This window comes from Cavia porcellus, unplaced genomic scaffold, assembly GCF_034190915.1.
Source record: "Cavia porcellus strain 051 isolate PalLab524CR breed Dunkin Hartley unplaced genomic scaffold, mCavPor4.1 scaffold_23, whole genome shotgun sequence".
NCBI lineage: Eukaryota > Metazoa > Chordata > Mammalia > Rodentia > Caviidae > Cavia > Cavia porcellus.
The window spans coordinates 43280511-43302274 of record NW_026947506.1 but is presented as its reverse complement, the minus strand read 5'-3'; the positions used below and the strand labels follow the sequence as shown (position 1 = coordinate 43302274).

Sequence of the window (21764 nt, the reverse complement as noted above, 5' to 3'; positions counted from 1 at the left end):
CTTGTTGGCTGCGTATGACTATGCAAAAATACAAAGCAACAACCACAATATTACCAGACATCTCAGGAAAGCCTCTAGCCTGAAAGATGGGATACCTAAACATATGGAAGGGAGAAACAGAAAGCAGATATAATCTAGAAGAAAACGGAGTGTCAAATCCTTGTAATTAACATCTTTAGGCAAACAAGAGAAACTGTTGTATCCAAGGAGCAAGAAACATTTTAGGGATTAAAAAAAAATAGCTTTTGAAAGTTAAAAATAGAATAACTGATTTTTCTTCCTATGGTACTGGGGATTGAACCCAGGACCTTCATACTGAGCAACATCTTCAGCCCTTTTTATTTTTTAGATTTTGAGACAAGGTTTGTCTCGTGAAATTTCTATGTTGCCCAGTCTGGATTCAGACTTCCATCGTTTGCCTCAGACTTCCAGAATTCTGGGATTACACGTGTATCCCATCAAACTCAGCTGAATTACTTGTTTTTGAAAATGTTTAGAAATCAAAGTCAAACATCTTAGAAATCAGAGAGAAATAAACAATTGGGGGGAAATTATGAAAAATAAGAGAATTCATTCAAGAAGCCCAGTGTCTCTTAGGATATCAAGTAAGGGAGACCACTTAAGTGGTGGGGAGGAATTTTAGTACATGCAGTAAGAGAATATATCCTAGAACTATAAGATGTGAGTCCCCAAATTGAAAGGACCTATTAAGTTGCCGTCCAGTGATAGGGAAAAAAAATTTCACACTGTGCCTATCACCGTGAAAATATAAGATAAAAAGACGTGCTTAAAATCTCAGGGAATCTCTCAGCCCATTAGCACAGATCCTGTGGCACAGACTTTCTAGCTTCCACCACTGGCCTTTGGGCCTTCCCAGTACAGACCCTTGATACAGACTTTCATGAGACATTGTCGTGGGCTCTAGGCTTCCAGCTGGACTTGTGCAGGACACTGTCATGGACAATAGGTCTTCAACTGGACTTGTGCAGTACATTGCTGTGGGATTCAGGCCCTCAGCTGGAGTGTTTGGGTCTCTAGTGCATGGACAGATCTCTTGCACTCTTCTGCATTTGACTTTTCTAGTGAATATTATAAAAGAATTCCTATAAAGTATGTTTCCTATATTAAATCTGATCCCTTGCAAGCCCTGACCACAACAGTGTCTATAGTAAAATGTTAACAGAAATCATATAATAAGTTTGAATAGGTAAAATTTAATGAGTGCTTTCAGGAAGTAAGACCAATTATTGGATGAGAGAATGAAGTGTGCATTTTTTTCTGTTACTCCTCACAACAACCTCAGGAGTTGAATGCTGTGATTATCATATAAGGATAAGAAAGTTAAATAATTTGCCTGAAGTGGCAAAGTCAGTGAACAGATATGGGAAGAGGGAAATATTTGGCCACATGGAAGAAATCAAGGACTAGTATTTAGACAAAGCAGAACGATTGAATAAAATCTTTCATAGTGTTAGGTTTACTAGAGACCCAACCAGGTCTCCCTCTTCATTGTATTGGATGATTTGCCCTCAAGTTGCTGGTACTGATTCATCCAAGAAAAAAAATAGGTTTAATACATTATAGCACTAATATATTTTAGAAAGATTTCAAAATTAGTTGAAACAAAAATGTGGCCTGCCTAAGTCTTAAAAAAGTTGGATAATTGAGTTAATTTTAACTTTATATGTTCCTCTGTATTTTAGATAATTGATGCTTTATTTTATTAGCCTTGATACAATGAGTTTTTTAAAAAGAAACTTCAGAAAAAATAGGTTTGATTTTGTTTTGTTTTTTTAAAGCCAGCAGCAAAAGTCAACCAAGAAACCTTGACAGAAATGGTCAAGCCTAGTATCGATTATGTGCGCCACAAAAAATTTCGATCTGGGAATTATCCATCTTCATTAAGCAATGAAACAGATCGCTTGGTGCACTGGTGCCATGGTGCCCCTGGAGTCATCCACATGCTCATGCAAGCCTATAAGGTCAGTATTCAGCTATGGTCGCCCAGGTGCTTATGCAGGCCCCTGAGGTCAGCATTCAGCTGTTGACACCACGTGCTCACAGGCCTGTAAGCCAGTGTTTCTGTTGGTAGTACAAGCATCAGGCTACAGGTATGCAGCACACTTTCAGCTAGATTGGGGAAGCCTATTTGGTTGCACACTATAAACCTTTTATTTATTTATTTATTCATTCATTCATTCATTCATTTATTTTTGTGTTTTTGAGATGGGGTCTCGCTATGCCATTCAGGTTGCCCTTGAGCTCATTTTTTAGCCTAGGCTGGTCTTGAACTCAACAATTCTCCTGCCTCAGCCTCCTGAATGCTGGGATTATAGGTGTTACTACCATGCCCAGTTTATAAACCTTTTAGAATGAGTGTTTTTACAAAATAAATAGAAAGTCTGTTTATTTCATTACTTATCCCTGTGATTCCTGCTGCAAGTGTGTTTTTATGGGATTTGTATTCATATATAAAGAAAAATACATCTGATGGGATAGTAATGCTTTTCATTCTCGTGATAGGAGTACTCAGCAAGGCAGCAGACACTATTATAACCACAGTTGGATTTTGTTGTCTTCATACCATTTTACATTCTTGCACAAATAAGCCATTGTTGAATATAATCATTCAAGAGCTTTTGACTTTGACTTTAAAATTATTCCCAAGAAACAGGAGCGGTGCTCCCATTTTTCTGCATCTGGGCATTATGGGAAAGTAAGCAATACCTTCAGCTGTAATTCTAGTAAATTCAGGACATATTGGGCATGGAATTAAGGGTGTTATTTATTTCTGCCCTAAGACTTATTATGAAAATAAACAATGCTTTGTTTGTCCTTTTATTTTCCATTTAATTTATCTTGTAATACATAATTGATGTTGGGATATACACATGTCAATAAAACTATAACCACCATGATTCTTCATTCCACAGTATTTTGGCAAATCTCTACTTCAGAGAAATAGGTGGAATTAATAGAACAGAATTCATCTTTTGACATAAAAAAATCAAAAGTATTGGTACCTGCATCAATTTTATTTTCCCTTTGTTAGGAACTATAATGGATTATTTCAAAAAAGTTATGGGAAACTAACTTATATGATATACACTAATTTTTCACAATTTTTTAGATGTCCTTCAATAATAACACCAAAAATATTGAAATAGTATGACTCATACATTAAGAATTAACATGATGTTTGTTGAGAGTGTGGCACAATGAAATACATCTTTTCAGAATTAGAAGTACTTAGTGATTCGTCTTCTTCACAGGTACTGCCTTGTAATCCATAATTCTGTTCAGATGATTACCTCTTCTGTTTCTAGTTTTGGAGCAGTGACACAGTGATATCTGTAGTATTATAAATGTCCAACCTTGTAGGATGTATGCATAATATTGACAGCATAAACTAAAACATTTTCAGAGTCAAACAGATGCAAAAATGCTAGGATAGAAACTTTTGTTTGTGGAGCTCTTTTCCCCTCCCCACTTAAAGACACCAACCAGCCTTTATAGGTGAGTGCTGCTTCTGCTCCAGCATGCCCTGTGAGGACCTCCATTCTGGGCAACTCCTTTCCCACTGGCCCTGCCAACAGTTTCTGCTGCCTGTGCCCCACCCCCACCCCCAGGTTCACCTGGTGGCAGGCATCTCCATGTTATACAGAGGACTGGCTCTTCTTGCAGGGCTCTGCCCAGATCCCACGTGAATACCTCCTCTCCGTCATTGATTCCAGAACAGAAATCTCTCCTGTTTGGAAATAGCCTGGCAATAGCCAGAACTGTTAAGGTCCCATACTTACTGATTCAGACCTGATTTTGTCCTCTACATTAATACACTAAACATGAGGAAAGTGAAGATTATCAGAATCTTCGGAGATTGGAAAGGCATCAGTGGTAACTTTCAAATGTTTAAATAATCCAGTTGTCCATTTAATGGTAAAAAATGTCTTTACAGTATGAATTGCAGGAAATAAGTTTATATTGCACCTTCCTGTTGCGGGGTGCATACACCATGAGCTGGACCTGTGCACTCTGTCTAGTAAGTAAGTTGGAGGGACTGAATTTGTGTGTGACCTAGGCAAGGGCAGGGACCCAGAGAGATGAACACAACTCAAGACTGCTTTCTCTCAAGTTATAGTTACTTAAGAATGTCCAGTTCATAAGAGCTGTATCTTAAAACTGACTAGGAAATGTTTATAATTTTTATATAACAAGCTTTTACAGTTTATTGTCTTGCATGTAAAATCAGAAGTTCTTTAAGTATGATTATGGAGACAAAGTTTTCAAGTATTTGAAAAATATTAATATACTTAATAAATAAAACTAAAATTTGAGTCCAGATTCACAAAATTTATTTTCCTTCTTGTGTTTATACTTATGTTTATGTATGAACTTTTTGGTGATTTGTTGCACTTTGTCTGCCTGTGTCCTGTTGAGGATTTTTACATCTATATTCATTAAAAAGATTGGCTTATAGTTTCTTTGTTTGATTGCATCCTGGTCTGGTTTTAGAATCAGGGTGGCTTCCAGGAAAGACTTTGGGAGTCCTATTTCCCTTTCAGTTTCATTAAAGAGTTTGAGGATTATCGGAAGTTTTTGTAGCATTCCACAGAGAATCCATCTGGAACTGGGCTTTTCTTATTTGGTAGATTTTTTATTAAATGTTACTGGATTATTCAGGTTTTTAAAATTTTCTTGTTTCAGTTTTGGTAATTCATGTATGTGTCTAGGAATCTGTCCATTTCTTGTGAATTCTCCAATTTATTGGCATACAGGTTTGCAAAGTAGTTATTGATAATCTTTTTGATTTTGGCAAATAATTGATTTTTATTAATCTTAGATTTGTCCTTACTTTACCTTCATCTTTAAAAGAATTTTTTGCTGGTTGTGAAATTCTAGTTTGACTGTTCTTTTTTTCTTTTCAGTACTTTAGAGCTAGTGCTTCATTGTCTTTGGGCCTCTATTGTTTCTGATAAGCAATCAGTCATTCATTATGCTGGTCTCTTTCCTGCAATATATGCATGTGTGTGCACATGTGTGTGTGCATGTTCTTCCTCTGAAAGATTTTAAGATTTTCCTCTTAGCTTTTTTATTTTAAATTTGTTTATATTTATCCTGTTTGAGATTCCTTGATCTTCTCAAAGTCATAGATATGTATTTTTCACTACATTCTGTGTTTGGCCATTATTTTTCTATACATGGTGTAGGGGTTATTTTTAAGTTTGTTTTTCTTCTTTGTAATTCAGTTGGGGTAATTTCCTTTTACCTAGTTTCATATTCACCCGTGGTTTCCTTTGTCATGTCCAAACTGCTATAAGCTTACCCAGTGATTTTATCTTTCTTGTAGATGGTTTTCAAGGTCTGTAATATCCATTTATTTCTTTTTAAAAGTCCTTTTGTCCTCTGAATGAATGAATGTCCGCTGTGTTAGTTACTTTTGTTGTTGTTGAAACAAAACACTTGATGCTCACAGGTTAAAAGAGGAAAGGTTTATTTTGGTTGACAGTTTGTAGAGGTTTCATCTTGGCTGGTTCCAAGGCAGGGCACATGGCAAAGGGGCATCACAGAGGAGACAAGAGCCCATGGCATGGACTTCCGGGAGAACATGGCGGACAGATAGCAGCAGCTATGGAGGCTCTCTGAAAGACTCGGCTTAGAATTCAGGAATGGTGCAGAGTAAGGAGACATAAGCAGGTGGAGATATGCTCTGCTGACCCAGGAACAAACTGGGCTGAGAGAAACCAACTTGGAATGCAGTCCTGGTGCTAGAACAGGAACAAAGGGGCCTCAGTGTGGAGGCTGGAGCCTGCGCCATTGGAAGCCGCGATTTGGGTTTCCCGCCGCGCGGCGGCTGTGTCTACATCGGCTCGGCAGGGAGACAGACGGGCGGAAGCTCTGAGAATGGGAATCGGCGAACGGAGTTGAAAACAGGATGGGTGGGGAGCTGTGCATTGACTTGCGGTGAGGTGAGTGAGAGAAACTGACACTCTTCCACAATTTAATGAGACTCCAGAGGAAGACGTTCGGGGACTGGGCAGACTTGCGGGAGCGGGGCGCTGCAGCGACTTCAGCCATGTATCCCCCTCTCAAGCGGGATTGGTGAGCAGTGCCTAGCCTACGTGATGCTGCTGGCAGAGACACAGTGGGCTAGCACAACCCAGATCCCAGAGCCTGAGGGTGGCCTGGAGGGGCGGGCCCCGCGTAGGCTGCCTGGTCTACAATTTCCTGGTGTGCTGCGGTGGGCGGGAACACCTAGCCAGCGCAATTCGATCAGGCTGTGGCTGACAGGGAGGGAAGCTGGACCTCCTATATAAGCTTGCATATATAAGGAACAAAGAATATGGGAAGAGACAGCAACAAGAAAGGCTCCTCGGCCCCCAATCCTGAGAAACAGGCAATAGTGGACACCGCACCAATAGACATAAAGCGCCATCTAGAGAGCCTCATAGATCAGTTCAGGAATGAAGTTATTAATGACCTGAAGCTAGAAATAAGCAGAATAGTTAGAGAAATGCTAAGCACCACCCAAGAAAAAACAGATGGTGGAATGGAAGAACAGAAAAAGAGGGAGAAAATAGAGAAAGCATAGAATACGTGAAGCAGGTTCAAAGAGACTACCAGGAAATTAAAAACTCTATTGAAAACTGGCATAACAGCTTGAAAGAAACTAAGGACAGACTATCTGAACTGGAGGGCAGATTTGTAATATGGGAGAATGAAATAAAAAACTTCTTAAAAGTAACAAAGAAACAAACAGCAATAATACAAAGACTAGAAGATGATAAGAGAATCCATAACTTAAGAATTAAGAACATAAAAGAAGAAGTAGGGACACAAACAAATGAGCTACAAAAGCTACTCACAGAAATAATCCAGGAGAATTTTCCTAATTTAGCAAAAGGTAAAGATACTCAGAGGTATGAGGCATACAGGACCCCAGCCACCTACAACCCAAACAGAGCAACACCCAGGCATATAATAATAAAAATTCCAGAAATTCAATACAAGAACAGAATATTAAAAGCTGTCAAAGACAAGAAACAGACCACTTACAAGGGAACACCCATCAGAATTACAGCAGATTTCTCTGCACAAACCATCAAATCACGAAGAGTGTGGGGGGAAATAATTCAAGCTTTGAAAGATAATAATCTCCAGCCAAGATTGATATATCCTGCACAACTATCCCTGGAAATTGATGGAAAAAACAAGGTGCTTCCAGGATAAAGAGGAACTAGGGGAATATGCAACCACCAATTCAACTCTACAGAGAATACTGCAGGGTATTCTAAAAAAGAAAAATACAAAGAATCCAGAAATAGTGGCAGAGAGGCCACAATGAATGGAGCAGAAAACAAAATGAAGAAGACAAACTGACAACTAATGACAGAAAAAGAGCTCAAGAGAAATGAGGCAGAGAAGATTGGATGATAGGAACAGCTATTTTGGAGAAAATGACATCTTAATAGGTAATACTGATTTAGTATCATCTTGTTTTGAAGTCTCATCAAGCTTTTGTTCTTCTGTCTCCATTGGTCTAAACAGGTTGTATCTTATTGGATTTTATTATGTACGATAGTATAAGCAAAAACTTTTAAAGACAAGGAGATTATACAAAAACCATTGTTCATTTTCTGTTAGTTGATTCTAAATACCCTGTAATGCTGTCATTCTCTTAAATGGTTTTACATTGTTTTGATATATTTGATTCTACAGTATACGAAGTTATACTCAAAGATTCCAAGGAAAGAGACAATATGGTAACTACTTTTATGTCAGGATTATCTTGTGGTGAAACACTATTCTGCTTAAATGGTTATGTTTTGATCTGTGCTGTTTTGCTGTTATGCCCTCTTTTATCTCAATCTCCACTTCATTATTTACTTTATTTTTATCCTTTTAATTAAGGGAAAAATAAATTTAAAAATAGCAGGATATATTATAGTAACCCACTTTGACTTTCCATTATCTTGATTTAAAGCCCTGTATTACTCTCACCATCTTGTTTTTGACTGATGTCCCCCTATAGTACCAGGTTCGAAAGTTTAGGCAACAGCTGTGAAGATAGTGAGATTCATTATGACGCCCATTCTCGTTGACTTTTATCTATTTTTGAAGACCTACAATGTCTCCAATGCTTTGGTTTTGTTAGTTTTGTTCTTTACTGTTTTGTTCAATTTCATTATAACTGATGATATAGGCAATTCTACTAGAGATAGCAGGAGGCATTATGGTAACCATTATTGATCACCTTGTATTATGCTTTTACATTATCTATCATGTCCACCCTTTTGATTTGATTGACTCTGTTCTGTTATGTCACATTTGGTTCTACTCCCTTCCAAAAAAGTAATAAGAACTGTGGGAGCAACAAAACCCAAAATGTGTAATTGTCATTGTACAAAAGAGAGGAAAAGAAAGTGCTCTAAATGATATAACTACATGTATATTTAAGTGTATAAGAGAGAAAATGATATCACTGAGTTTTATTGGATCATTGAACAGAACTGTTTGCAGTCCCACTGTTGGAATGTCCACTTTACAAGCTTTAATTTTGTGACTTGAACAATTATTTCTAAGATGACAATATGTAATCCATTAACTAGTGATTTCCTACTGTTTATTTTTTTTCTGTAAATCTGTATAATTTGTACCCTTTCTCTATTTTTTTTTCTCCTTAAATAAAATTAAAAAAAAAAAAAAGAGTCCATGGCATGGCAAGCAGAAAGCAGCCAGCTTGCCTTCCTTCTTTTCCCCTTATACTCTATCCAGGCTAAAAGCCTGTTAATTGGTGCCACCTATACCCAGGACGGGGCTTCCATTATCCAGCCTCAGAACTCTGCTAATTCTACTCAGTGGACTAATTTGGTACCACACCCTTAATCCCAGTGTCACATACCCTAGATTTAGCCAGCACTTGGGGGAACATCTAGATAGAAGCCAAAAAGCTGTTCATTGGTGGTACGTATAGTTTTCTTTTCATCCTTACAGATATTTGTCATTGCTACCTAAAATCCTTGTCATTCCTTCCATATTTTGAGTCATCTCAGTGTCAGTCTGTATCATAATATGAGCCAGAAGGTTCAAAGAAGTTGTATGCCAAGGTCTCACTGTTGGAAGTTGCGTGAATTGACTGTGGATGTAGAAGAGGACTCTCACTTCAGTCTTCTGACTCAGATCTCAGATGATTGTCTTTGCATCTTGTCTCCCCACACTTCCTGTCCTGAGACCTCTCAGGGAAAGTTACTGTTTAGAAGAAGGAATATAAATGCATTGTCTGGACAAATTGTGGTTTCTGTAATATAAAGAAAATTAATCTGTCCCTAACTCTGGAAACATTTTCTGTACTTCTTAAACTCTCAGATAGCTTTTCTCATAGAGCACGCATGTAATAGGGCAAGAAAGGGGTGCTGCTGATGCTCAGAAACTAAGGTATAGGTGATATTATGGGAGCAAACCATCAGTCACGTGTCTTACTAGGGAAGCAGGGACAATATGTAGGGCACCAAATGGGCTTGCTTTCAACTACACTTCCCCCAGAGCACCAGAAAGGAGGAAGTTGGGTTTACTGGAGCTGGCCTGCTCCTCCTGGGATTTCAGGATGTAGCCTGAGAAAGTGGCTTTTCACCTAGCAGCTTTGCCTGATTGTTTCTTTAGGATGGATAAGAGTGTCTTCCTTTACAGCTGACTTCAAGGGCCAGTGACAGGAGGCAGTATTCATGCTGGCAGTGTGACACAGAAGAATAATGGCTGGGAGAGCTCCACAGGAGTCAGCATGTCGGATACCAGGCCCTGTGCTGAGCTCCTGGCACATTATCTCATGGGAGCCCTCCCAACAGGCCATGTTGTCTTTTCACAAATACAGAGCCTAAGTGACTTGTCCATGATCGCTCGGGTAAAAGCTGAAACCCAAGTTTAGGCAGTCTCACCCCAGAACCCACTTTTCGGCTGCCTTTATATGATTCTGGAAACCTGGTGATTAACTCTGTTTCCCTTTCTGCACCTGCAGCCTCAGAACTCATCTCAGCGTGGTGCCGAGGAGGTCACTCCTCACCATCACAAGAGGGTGGGCCCACGTCCACGTCACATGTGGGGACATTTGTGCTCCTCATTGCCTAACTCCTGTGCACTAGAATAACCTGGCTGAAGATAACAGATAACAGAGAAGGACCAGGGAGCACTTATGAAATGTGAGGAGAAAGAGTGGAAAATGTAGAAGAGAGTCTGGAGCCAGGGGCAGTGGTGCATACCTGTAATCTCAGCACTCTGGGAGGCTGAGGCAAGAGGATTCAAGTCCAGTCTGAGTAACCTAGTGATTTAAGAGACTTTATATCAGAATAAAAAAAAGCTAAAATAGCTGGGGATGCAGTGTAGTGCAAAGGTGTTGGATTCAGACTCCAGTGCTGCTGAGGGGGCCACTGAGGAGGTGAGAGCAGCTTCCTTCCGCCCACCCGTGGCTATCGGCAGGCCACTCTGCAGCTGTCCACAGGAAGTGCCCTGGGGAGCTGCCGTGAGTGCTTCCACCAGCACCTGCTCTGAGGCTGAGCCAGTCTGGGTCCAGCTCAGCACGAGCACTCTCTCTAGCCCACAGGGTGGGCTCTGCAGGTGCTCACGAACACACAGGCTCACGTAGGGTAAGGTGTTCTTATCAGCAACAGGGTGCCACGGGGTTATTAATGCCTTGGTCTCCCTTGCTAAGAGTAGACATTTCGGGACTCTAGAATGTGCATCCGAAGGAGTGTGCAGTGGTTTGTGATGAAGCATCTTACCAAGGGGATGGAATAACTTTAATTTTTTATCATTTAAATTTTGATTTAGTCCATATATGTAGTTTGTAAAGATCACATTCTTCCTGGGGAGTTGGTACATCTATACAGCATCGTTTTTATCACTTTCCTTTCTCCTCTCTTGCCATCTTTTGGGCCCCTTCCCATTTGCAAAATGTGCTACTTAATCTTTATTTATTTATTTTTGGTTTGGTTTTTGTTTTGGGGGTTTTTTTTGTTTTTGTTTTTGTTTTTTTTTGAGATAGGGTCTTGCTATGTAGCCCAGGCTGGCCTTGAACTCATGGTGATCACCCTACCTCAGCCTCCCAGGTACTGAGATTACAGTTGTGTACCACCATACCCAGCTCAATATTAATTTTTAAAGCTAAATTTTAGAATTTCTTCAGCAAAACTGAATTGGAGGCCAAGAGAAATAGATTGAGCTTGTAAGAAGCTGTGCATCATGTTGCTGGGGATTTTTAATTTTTAACTTTTTTTTTTACCCCCAATGGTGTTTTTGTTTTCCTAAATATAATTTTCTAACCCGAGAGGTGAAGTTTTTGTTTGCCTGTTTTTTTGGTGGTACTGGGGATTGAAAAAGGGACTTCACATTGAAATATTTCTGCAGCTCCTTATTTTGAGACAAGGTTTCTCCAAGTTACTGAGTCACCCTGGCTGGACTCTCACTTGAGAGCTTTCTGCCTCAGCCTCACAGTAATGGGACTACAGACATGTGCCATAAAGCCTTGTATAGGAGAGAAGAATTTTGCTATCTGTTAGCCTCTTGTTGACATTGCTTTGGTTGTCCCTGTCCAGGTTTTTAAGGAGGAGAAGTATTTGAGAGATGCCATGGAGTGCAGCGACGTGATTTGGCAGCGAGGTCTTCTCCGGAAAGGTTATGGCATCTGCCACGGTACTGCTGGGAATGGCTACTCTTTCCTATCCCTTTACCACCTCACGCAGGACAAGAAGTACCTCTATCGAGCCTGCAAGGTGAGGGAACTGCATACGGAGGCTTCCAACACAACGCCTCTCTCAGCTGTCTCTGCCTAGCTCTCCCCGCGAGGTGGCTTCTACTGCACAGCCTTGTCCTGGGCTCTCTGTGCCGTGGTGCCCTTGTCTGCAGCACAGGGTGACACATGCAGAGGCTGTCAGGAAATGTGTTCTGCAGTTGCACTGTCTGGGTGGAATCCCTGTGTGTGTCAGCTCAGTTTCCTCATTTGTAGCAATGGGAAAAGTATTACCCACCTGCCAGGGGGTTCTGAGAATCCATCAAGACCACATGCAGATCATGCGCAGTTGTCATCAGCCAAGCCCACACTCCTCTGCAGTGCACAGAGCTTTGTGCCTGTGCTCACCCCACTTCCCAAGTATGTCTCTCCTGGCCCCACACCCCAGCTGGCCTCCACTCTCCATGCCAGCCCTCCTGCTGTGGAGAATGGAGGTGGAGGGTTTCGTGCTCACACCCTTGACTCTTAGCACTGTTTCCTTCAGCAGGGACTGTCCACCCCCCCCCCAGGCCTTGCACAGCGACTCCTTGCCTTCCCATGTCAGTGTAGGGGTGTCCCCAGGCCTCTAAACTCCCAGCTGGAGCAGCACTCACAGCCATCAGTTATGTATCTTTCTCAGTTCTTGAGCATGGCATGCCTGCATAATGTAAGCTCCATGTCTCCTTGGTCTGGGTCACTACCCTGCATCAGAACCAATGACAGTAAGTAATGCTGAGTAGAAAGTTGTGAATCTGCTCTGAGTGTATGAAAATGAGTGCACAAAGCAAGACACAATAGACAGTGCTGGCGTTTCAGTGTTGTACTCGGCTCTCATGACGTAGCACATAGGAGGAAACTTGGGAAAAGATCACCAGAGTGCACATAGTGACCTTGATGGGAGGACACTGTGGCTAGTGTACACCTCCCTCTGCACAGTGAATGTCTCTTAGCACCATGGGCCTTCCTCTGTCCCTCTGGGCTCTCTGAGAGTGCACACATGTCTGTGGGGCTCTCACACATGCCTGTGGGGTCTCATACATGTCTGTGGGAGACCACAGGATGCGGCAGAGCCATAAAGAGGGCAGTGCCAACCCAGTCCTGGGAGGGGAGAGAGTAATGTCCAGCCCAAGACCTGGAGGATGGCTGGAGGTTACTCTACAGGGACTGAAGGAGGATGTTAAAAGGAAGAAAACTGTGGTCCACATGCCTGGAAATGTGGGCTACGCGGGGACTGGATGCAGTTCATGGAGGCTGGGGTGTGGGGTAGAGGGAGGAAGTGGGGGCAGAAGTGGAAAGCTGCCAGAATCTGTAGGCCTCAGAAGCCTCAATATTAAAGTTGTACTTGATGAGATAAGGAAGGAGAACTTGAATTGATGTCATGAGGCCTTGAGATAGCTCTGTTTCTTCAAAGATAGAGTCTCACAGGCATGTCAGGAAAGGGTGGCCCTGGAAGATAGGGAGTAGAACTCACCCCAAATTAGAGTGTGAAGCAGCACGGTGTGTCTGGGAAAGCTGAGTCTAGTTCTGTGTGATGCCATGGAGTGGGTGGTTCTGATGGAGATAAAGCCAGGTGGGCAGGCATTGGTTGGAGGGGCCCCGTCCTCCATGGGTGGGCAACAGGTGAAGGGGCCCTGTCCTCTCTAGGTGGACAGCAGGTGGAGAAGCCCCATCTTCTGCCGGTTAACCTTTCTTAACCCTGGTTCTGCCAATCCTAGATCATAAGGGAACAAGTCCAGGTACCAATATCTTTCAAACCCTGCCAGTGATTTTAATAAATGGCCATCACTGAATATTAATTAGAAAGTAGCTGAGCCCTTTGTTTAGAGAGGAATCATGAAGGAAGGATGAGACAAGTCTTGTGACCCCATTGTTGTTTGATCATAAATACAAGAAACTTTTCAATATATTCCAGGGCATTGCATGTGACGACAAAAGAGATCTAGACACATCGGATGTGGAACCACAGAATTTATGCAGTTGTTTTGTTTTAATGTAGAAAAAACAAATACTTCATGTTTCCTTGACTGAGAATATGAGGTAGATGGTGCATCAGAGAAGCTAAAAAAAGTAAACAGATTTGGAAGTTAGAATGCAAAATAAGTTTATTTTACATGTGTTGAATTTTATATTCATTGTGTTTAATGCTTATGATCCTTAATATACAAAACCAAATAATGTCAGTTTAAGCAAAAAAAAAAAAAGTTAGGGAGATGTCTATAGTAGCAATTCAGAAGAACCTCACTGAAGAGGCAGGAGAAAGGCAAAATTGATTACTGCAAGGCAAGTACCTAGATCTGGGAGGAGGTGTTTTCCAGGTGAAGGAGCCTCATTGTGGGGCCATAGAGCCCGTGTAAAGCTGAGACAGAGAAGCCAGGGCAGGGGACATTTTCCAGCTTTATTGATTGTTCCCGAGGCTGTGAGCTTCCCACTGAAGACAGAGAAGATACTGGTGTGCGTAGTGAGGGCCAAAGGCCACTTCCACCTGGCTTTCTTTCCAACAGATGGGGCAGGAGACAGGTCCTGGAGCTGTGGCTGGGTAAGGATTTTTACCTTAGACTTTCTTGCAGCTTCACCTCATGGGGCTCAGCTGCAGGGCAGAGGGGCTCTGCAGCCCAGCCCTGCTGTAAACCAGCCACCTGCAGACCTCTGGCTCTGGCTCCTGGGGGCTCCCTGAAATGCCGTCCAGTGGAAATGGTGTTCTCAAAAGAGTCTCTTTCCTGTCAGTTTGCAGAGTGGTGTCTGGACTACGGAGCGCACGGGTGCCGCATCCCTGACAGGCCCTACTCCCTCTTTGAAGGTAGGCAGTCAGCTTTGGCCAGGTGGACAGGACATGCCATCCCTGGGGCTGCACACTGGTACCTTTGGTCTCGCCTAAGTATTTTCAAAGTCACAGTGGCCATGGAGAGGTCAGGTCACTGCTAAAAATGATGCTGAGTGCCTTCACCATGCCCATTCTCTGTCCTGTCCATCCTTCCAGTGTGCTTGATACATTCTGTGAAGGGCTTGTGGACAGTGGGGAATGCCTGCTGGTCAGTGAAGGGAGACAAGCATTTCCCTTGTCACGGGGTCTAATATTGAGGGGTTCACAGCATCCTGGGTTGTTGTTTAAAATATGTAAGGAAGTATCTTAGTTAATTTGTATATTGCTGAGACAAAATACCCAACACCCACAAGTTAGTGGAGGAAAGGTTTATTTAGTTTACAGTTTGTAGAGGTTTCAGTCCACCTGGCTTCAGGGCAGGATGGCTTTGCAGAGAATAGTCCATGGCAGGCAGAAGACTGCAAAATTAATAAGGGAAAGGGAGCAGACCTCTTCCTGTCCGTTATATTGTGGGCAGGCTACCTGCTATGGGGCTGATATAGCACTCACATCCTTAATCCTAGCCAGAACTATGCCAAACTGACCAATGGACACTGAGTAATTCCACAGCTTTAATCCCAGCATCACGAACTCTAGATCCAGCCACCACTGAAAAGTCCACTTCTGTGATTGCATGAGGTTTGGCAGGAGGGCATCTAGACGCAAGCCGTAGCAGGGACTTAATAATATTATCAATTACAAGTATTACTATTTGTAAAATTATAACAAGAGTTAATGTTGAAAGCTCTGAAAAGGAAGAACAGTAACAGATCATCTGTATAAACAACAGCAGCTGGTCGTCTGCTGCAAGTATGACAGACAGACTAATTTAGGGAGATAATAAAGACCCACAGAAAGACTGAAATGTTTTTATGTTTGTATGTGCGCTGGTATTTATACTGACTCACTTATAAACCACAGGTATCAAAGCCAGAGCTAACTGGTGTTAGGATTAATTGCTAAATTTTAAACACTGTAGAGCTATATCTCACACATATTCTTTGTAGACGTCAAAAGTAATAAATGAATTTTGAGTCAAATAAATGGGTATTGAGCTTTGTAGTCCCCCTTCTGTGTCAGTTGATAAGGCTACTTGCTTTACTCCCTTTAGCCAACTGATATTGTCAGTTGTATTGATTCTGTTTCAAATATTAGACCAGTTTCTATCTCTGGAATAAGCCTATTTAGTCATAGTTCTTTTTACAAATTGCATAATCCCAAATGTGCTGGCATTTTGTTAAAGACTTTTTCATGTGTACCCATGAAATTTTGTCTCTAGTTTTCCTATTTCATACCATATTTATCTGGCTGTGGTATGAGGACATTGACCTAGTGACTTCCTTTCATTTTCTGTTTTCTGGAAAAGATTGTGTATTAATTGGTGAAAGAACTGGTGTGAACATAATTTCAATGTTTGGTAAAATTCTGTAGATAAATCTTTTGGATCTCTTTCTCTAGAGCTTTTGAAACAATTTCAGTTTTTAAAAAATAGTTACAGGGCAGTTTAAGTTTAGTCTGTTTCATATCCAGTGAGTTGTACTATTTTGCACTTTTTGAGAACCTGAACCATTTCATCAGAGATGTTAGATTTATATGCGTAAAGCTATTGATAGTATTTTATTATTGTGATATCTGAGTCAACTATACTAATAGATCCTGCTTTATTTCTGGTATTGGTAATGTGTTTTACTCACATAAAATCAGGACATTGGTCAGATCTTTAGGGGAATGTTGTCTCTTTAAATTCACAGAACCATAAGGAAAAATATTTCTGAGTAGAAAGTTTCATTCTCTGTGATACAAAATGCATTACATTGAGATGACAGAAGACCCCATTTCAGACAGTGCCCGAGAGCCATCCCTAAAGCTCCTGCTCTTGCTTTGCAGGCATGGCCGGAGCTATTCACTTTCTCTCCGATATCCTCACGCCAGAGACATCACGGTTTCCCGCGTTTGAACTTGGCTCTGCCCAGAGGGATTAAAAAGGTGCAATAAAACAACTAAATTACCTTTTGGACCAAAAGCCTCCAGATTGTCCAGTGCCTGACACAGCCAACTGTGAATCCTGAAAGAAAAAAGGCAGACACCTTTCCAGGCCCCTTTGCTATAGAGACTTTCAAGTTAGAGCATGAGTGTCAGAAGCCATTCCATCAGCGTTTGTGACAGTGTTGCCCTGTGTGTGTGATAGGAGTTTCTCACATTGGTTCCTATAGTGTCTGCATGGTCCTTCGTGTTGTCTGTAAGTGTGAGTTGTTCTCTTCACACGCGCAAGGCTGAGCTTGCACAGTTCTATTGGCCGCCATGTTTCTGTGTATAATGCATAAGGGCGTTGTCCATGGACAGGCAGGAACTGTCAGGAGACGTCTCTTATATATTAGAAAGATCATCAAGGGCGGCATTCTAGTAAGAAGGCCTTGGTGGTTTCCATGGGTACCTTTCTAAAGAATGTGAAGGAAAGACCAATCCAAACACGGAAGGAACAGTAGACAAGAGGGCATCTGCTGGCACGTTTGGGGAAGGCACTTTTAGGGGCACCTCCCTCCACTGTGTTGGGCTGGCCTTGGGTTGTCAAGAGGTGGGACTCCATCAGTGGCCCTGTTATTTCCTGAACCTTACATGAAGTTCACAAGGCTCCTTGGCACGAGGTGCTAGGCAGTCATGGGTGGTGAACTTTACAATACCATGCTGACCACACCGTAAGTAGCAATGACTTAATGGTGGTAAATGTAGAACATTCACCTGGGTGTATTTTATTACAACAGATCCCATTGCAGTTTTACCAACTGATAACTTAATTATTTTAAGAACAGTGAATGAATTGGAAAGGGGTGATAGAGCACCAAAAAGTTTAAAGTGAGCTTAGCTGCAAGTGCATAGATTTAGTTGAGGATTGTCCTCAGTATAAATTTGGAATAAATACATTCCTTATTTTTGTGTACTTCAGAGGAATAAAATCAGAAGTACTCATCTGCATTTGTACGTATGAGGAGCAACATTAATGTTCTAACAAGAAAATTAGAGCATGATCTGGGTGACACTTTCTTAAAACGGATAATTTCAATTAGCACCCCCACACACACTTAGTAAGTCTGTTGTGTAGAATTCTGTTTTAGAAGAGTTTTTATGTCATCGGGTATAAGTAGCCAAGAAATTTCTGAGAACTTCATCTGAGCAAGGTAAGGTGCTCATTGCAGAATACAAGACTTGGCTTGGTCCTTGTCTACAGGGGGCATTTAAGGATTCATCAGACCTGGTTTCCAATTATTTTGTAAAGGGAGGAGAATAATAACCCATTTTGAAGAGCAGTTGCTTTTGCTCATGTGCAGTTTTCTGGGCATTGCTAAATCGAATGTGTGGATCTGTCTCTCTGAACGTGTGACCTTCAGTTTCTAAGGGATGCCCTTGAGTCTCCTCACTGCAGGAAGCCCTGTGTCTGAGTCACAGTTTCCTTCATGTTAGCTTGGTGATTTGACCCTCATGATTAAGCTTTAAGTGACTTCCTGCTAGTCGATGGCTTTTCAGAGGAGCTCAGCACCCCATTCTAGCTGGTGGGAATGTTTTGCAGAGTCTTATCCAACAGCATAGTTCCCACCCACGTCACCAAAGAATGACACAGACAGAGCTTGCTGAAGAGGCCCTGACTGTCTCCTGTCTGGGGAAGCGAAGTGTGGGGCTCACCGAATCCCTGGGCTCTTGGCCAGCCCTTCTCTGCGAGGAGGCCACTGGGGACTCTTAGCCAAGTTGACTCTTAGCTCCCTGGGCATCTACCAGGTGCACTTGCTCCTGTGCATGTGTGCAAATCTGCTCACCTTTCTGTCCAACATGCTAAGAAAAAGATAAAATACCTGTGGACTAAATTGAGATTTTATTTTCAGAGTTTTAAAAGCCTGCTGAGATGACATGTTGCTCCTTATCCACTAGATACTGGCAGATGTGTGGTTCTAGGATTCTACATGGACCTGCTTCCTCCTGTCTGTCATATGGGCTGCTATGCCTTCAGGGCCAGCTGCCAGTTCCTACAGGCAGGGAAGAAGTGGCACCACATAGGATGGGGGGGGGGTAACACAGATATCCATTTACCCGTTCTAAGTATTCAAGATCAGATTTCAAAGCATCTCATGTCCATTTATTGAACTTGTTTGTGTTCACAACTGTGTTCTCCAGAATGTGTTTAAAATGTAAAAGTGTGTACATACACAATACCATTTTAAACTCTGAAGGAAAGAAATTGATGTCCACAAAAGTGTTTAGGATTCTTTGGTTTTGTTAGTAAAAACAAAAAACAAAACAAAACAGTTTTGTGGTGATGGCTGCGGAGTCTTCATTTGCTCCTATCTCTGTCTGTGTGGGGCAGTGATGTGGGTTAGGAGCACTGGTCCCTATTCTGAAGATTTGGTTCTTCACATGAAAATGTGGTCATCGCTGTGATGTCCCAGCCAAAGGTCACTGTCCATGATCTCTTCTTTGATTCCACTGAGACGTTCTGTAACCCAGATAATAAAGTAGCAGTCACAGATGTTGAGCTTGAATTATGTGACAGACCCTTCACCTTGTTGACAGTACAGGGAAGACAGATGATATTATTGCCACTCTCTTGCAAATGAGAAAGTGATAGGCCTGCTCAGGTCTGCAGCTGGTGCCTGGGTACTCAGGCGGAGACCCAGGTGATTCTTGCCAGTGTTCATAGCAGCTCTAAATTCAATCAGTACTCTTCCCCCACATGCCTGATCCAGAGGTGGTCAGGGCATGGACAGCAGGAAAGTAGACAGGCAGGACCTTTGCAGGGCCTGCCCTCAGACCCGGCCATCAACTCCCTGCAGCCCACTCTACAGGGAGTGGCCCCTCTACTCTTTGTTGTTGCTGGGACTACTTTTAAGTTAGTAAGGCAATTTTACCTCTGTTGCTTCACTTGCTAAATTAAAAAACTAGGTGATCTTAAAGGTCAGGCTCCTTAGAACATTTTTATAAACTGTTACTACTTCGTGGTTCCTTGCTGTAGCTCCTATGGACTCTGCTTTCTTGAGCTTCAGTGTCTAGTAAGAAGCTGGGCATGTGGTGGGGATCTGTCCATGAGTACTCTTCAGGAAGCTAAGAGCCCACTATGCAGAATTTTATGCACATATGAACATTTATCTGGAGATAAGTTCCTTGGTTTTTATAAGAGCTTCAGATTAGTTTGTCATTCCAAAAGTATATAAGTGTCAAACGATGAGGTGAAGAATACACATTGCAAGCTGGGCTTCAAAGCAGGGCGTAGAGGGCTGCAGGAGAAAAGCCCAGTGGGGGAGTGAGACTCCAGAGGTGCCCTGCTGTAGAGGAAGGCCGTGTGCACCAGCTAAAGGTGCCAGCCACACATCCCCAACTACTCATGCCAGAGTGCTGAGGAGTGCCTCACTGAATTCTAAGTAGACGCCTTCTCTGGTACCTGGCAGCTTCTATGTTTGGGGCATGGATGCCTTGTCTCAGAGGTAGGCCCAATCCTTTCACCAAGCAACTGTACTAAGCCCCCGCTGTGCTGAGTGCCCAGTGGAAAGTGGGAAGGGAACAACCACCTTGCATCTGTCCTCACTGAAAATGAGGACAGTGATGGAATCTACTGCATTTGGGTGCGGGGTAAGTGCTGTGTCCTGGCACGGCTGGAGATATGAATGCATTGCTTTCAGGTGGGCAAACAGGCATCTTTCCAAGGGGCTGGAATGAAAACCTAGTCTGCCCAGCCACTGAATCCCATGCCTCACCACCAGCTGGAGCCCCCGAGGTGTGTAGGGGTGTGTGTGTGTGTGAGTGTGTGTGTGTGTGTGTGTGTGTGTGTGTGTGTGTGTGTATGTGTACTCCTTTATCAGAAGCCATGATTTCAGGCCTGCTCAAAAGCTAAGACTCCAGAGAGAATGAGGTCTCAGCCCCCTGGCTTTTGCTTGTGTAGTTCCTCTGGGGGATGTACCTGTTCCTGTGCCACCCCCCACTCCTGCCAACACAGGACAGATTTGTGTCCTTTCACAAGGTCAGACCACACAGTGCAGGATCCCAGCCCACTCTAAAGTACTGCCCAAGAAGTGTACACCATGGCCAAGCAGAATGGTCACGGTCATACATGTTCCCAAGGCTGACCATTTCCTGCAGGGGCTGCAGAAAAGTTATTACTTTAGGTTCACCTTTAGAACTAAGTGTAATCCCCCACAGGAGGAGGGGAACAGCCTGCAAATGTCTCCTGACAAAGACTGGGCAGCTCTGTCCTGCTCTGCACCCCACCGAGTCCCTCCAGAGACTGCTGGGAGCAGGACCAGGCCGCCTAGCCCCGCTGTTGGGGAGGGAGGTGGTTTGCAGCTTATGTGCCTGAAAGATGTCTTGACCGCGCCCTCCTTGTAGCATGACTGTCCAGAATCTGTGACTGGAAATTGCTTTGCTACGGGGAATTGGAGTTTCACGGGCTTGTGCTGCTTCTTCATGATGCCGCATTTGTGGATTCGCCTTGTAAGGTATGATGGTTCACCATGCTTGGATTGAAACATGCTTAGGAAAGTAGTGAGCCTCCCCTCAGAGTGAGTCTCTGAGGGTTTCCAGAGGGCTGCATGTGAGCTGGGGGAAGCTCAACCTGGGCGTGGGTAGCACCCTAAGGGTGGCCTGGACGGAAGGAGAGCGAGGGGGAAGCTGGCCCTGCACGTGGTCTCTGGCTGCCTCCCACTGTCTCTGTCCCCCGGCCTTTCCTGCCTGGCTGCATGACCCAGGCCCAGACCAAGGGAACCTGTCAACCATGGACTGAAACATGAGCCAAAACAGACCTTGCTCCTTTGCTCAGGTATCTTGTTACCACAATGTGAAAAACTGGCAGACACACATGCTGTATGACTGTTTTTCCACCTGTCGTGATAATGGGTTCTTGGCGGACCTGTAAATGTCTTTTAGTCTTGTAATGGTCTTCCTGTAAACTCTTTCAGTTCTAAACTTTTTCTTGAATTATTTCTTTAATGATCTTGCCCCCTCTGGTATCTTTGTCTTTTTTCTTAAATACCTGTTATTTACCTATTAAGCAACTGACTGTAATCCCTGATTTCTTCTATTTTATGCCCAGTTGTGTTTTCTGTTTACCTTCTGAGAGGCTTCAGGTTTATCTTTCAGTTGAATATTCCTCTTTTTTCTTTTTCCAGTAAA

The 21764-nt window shown here is 42.7% G+C and overlaps 1 protein-coding gene across 3 annotated transcripts in view; it reads left to right on the top strand.

The window, feature by feature from the left end:
* Positions 1 to 18910, top strand: part of Lancl2 (LanC like glutathione S-transferase 2) — a 68571-nt gene extending 49661 nt beyond the window's left edge. For all 3 annotated transcript variants that reach the window (XM_003470108.5, XM_063234326.1, XM_063234327.1), the window contains 4 exons: positions 1800 to 1982; positions 11583 to 11759; positions 14480 to 14552; positions 16503 to 18910. In XM_003470108.5, coding sequence (XP_003470156.1) covers positions 1800 to 1982; positions 11583 to 11759; positions 14480 to 14552; positions 16503 to 16597 — 528 coding nt within the window. In that variant the 3' untranslated portion in view covers positions 16598 to 18910. The remainder of the gene's footprint in view (positions 1 to 1799; positions 1983 to 11582; positions 11760 to 14479; positions 14553 to 16502) is intronic.
* The last annotated feature ends 2854 nt before the right edge of the window (positions 18911 to 21764 follow it).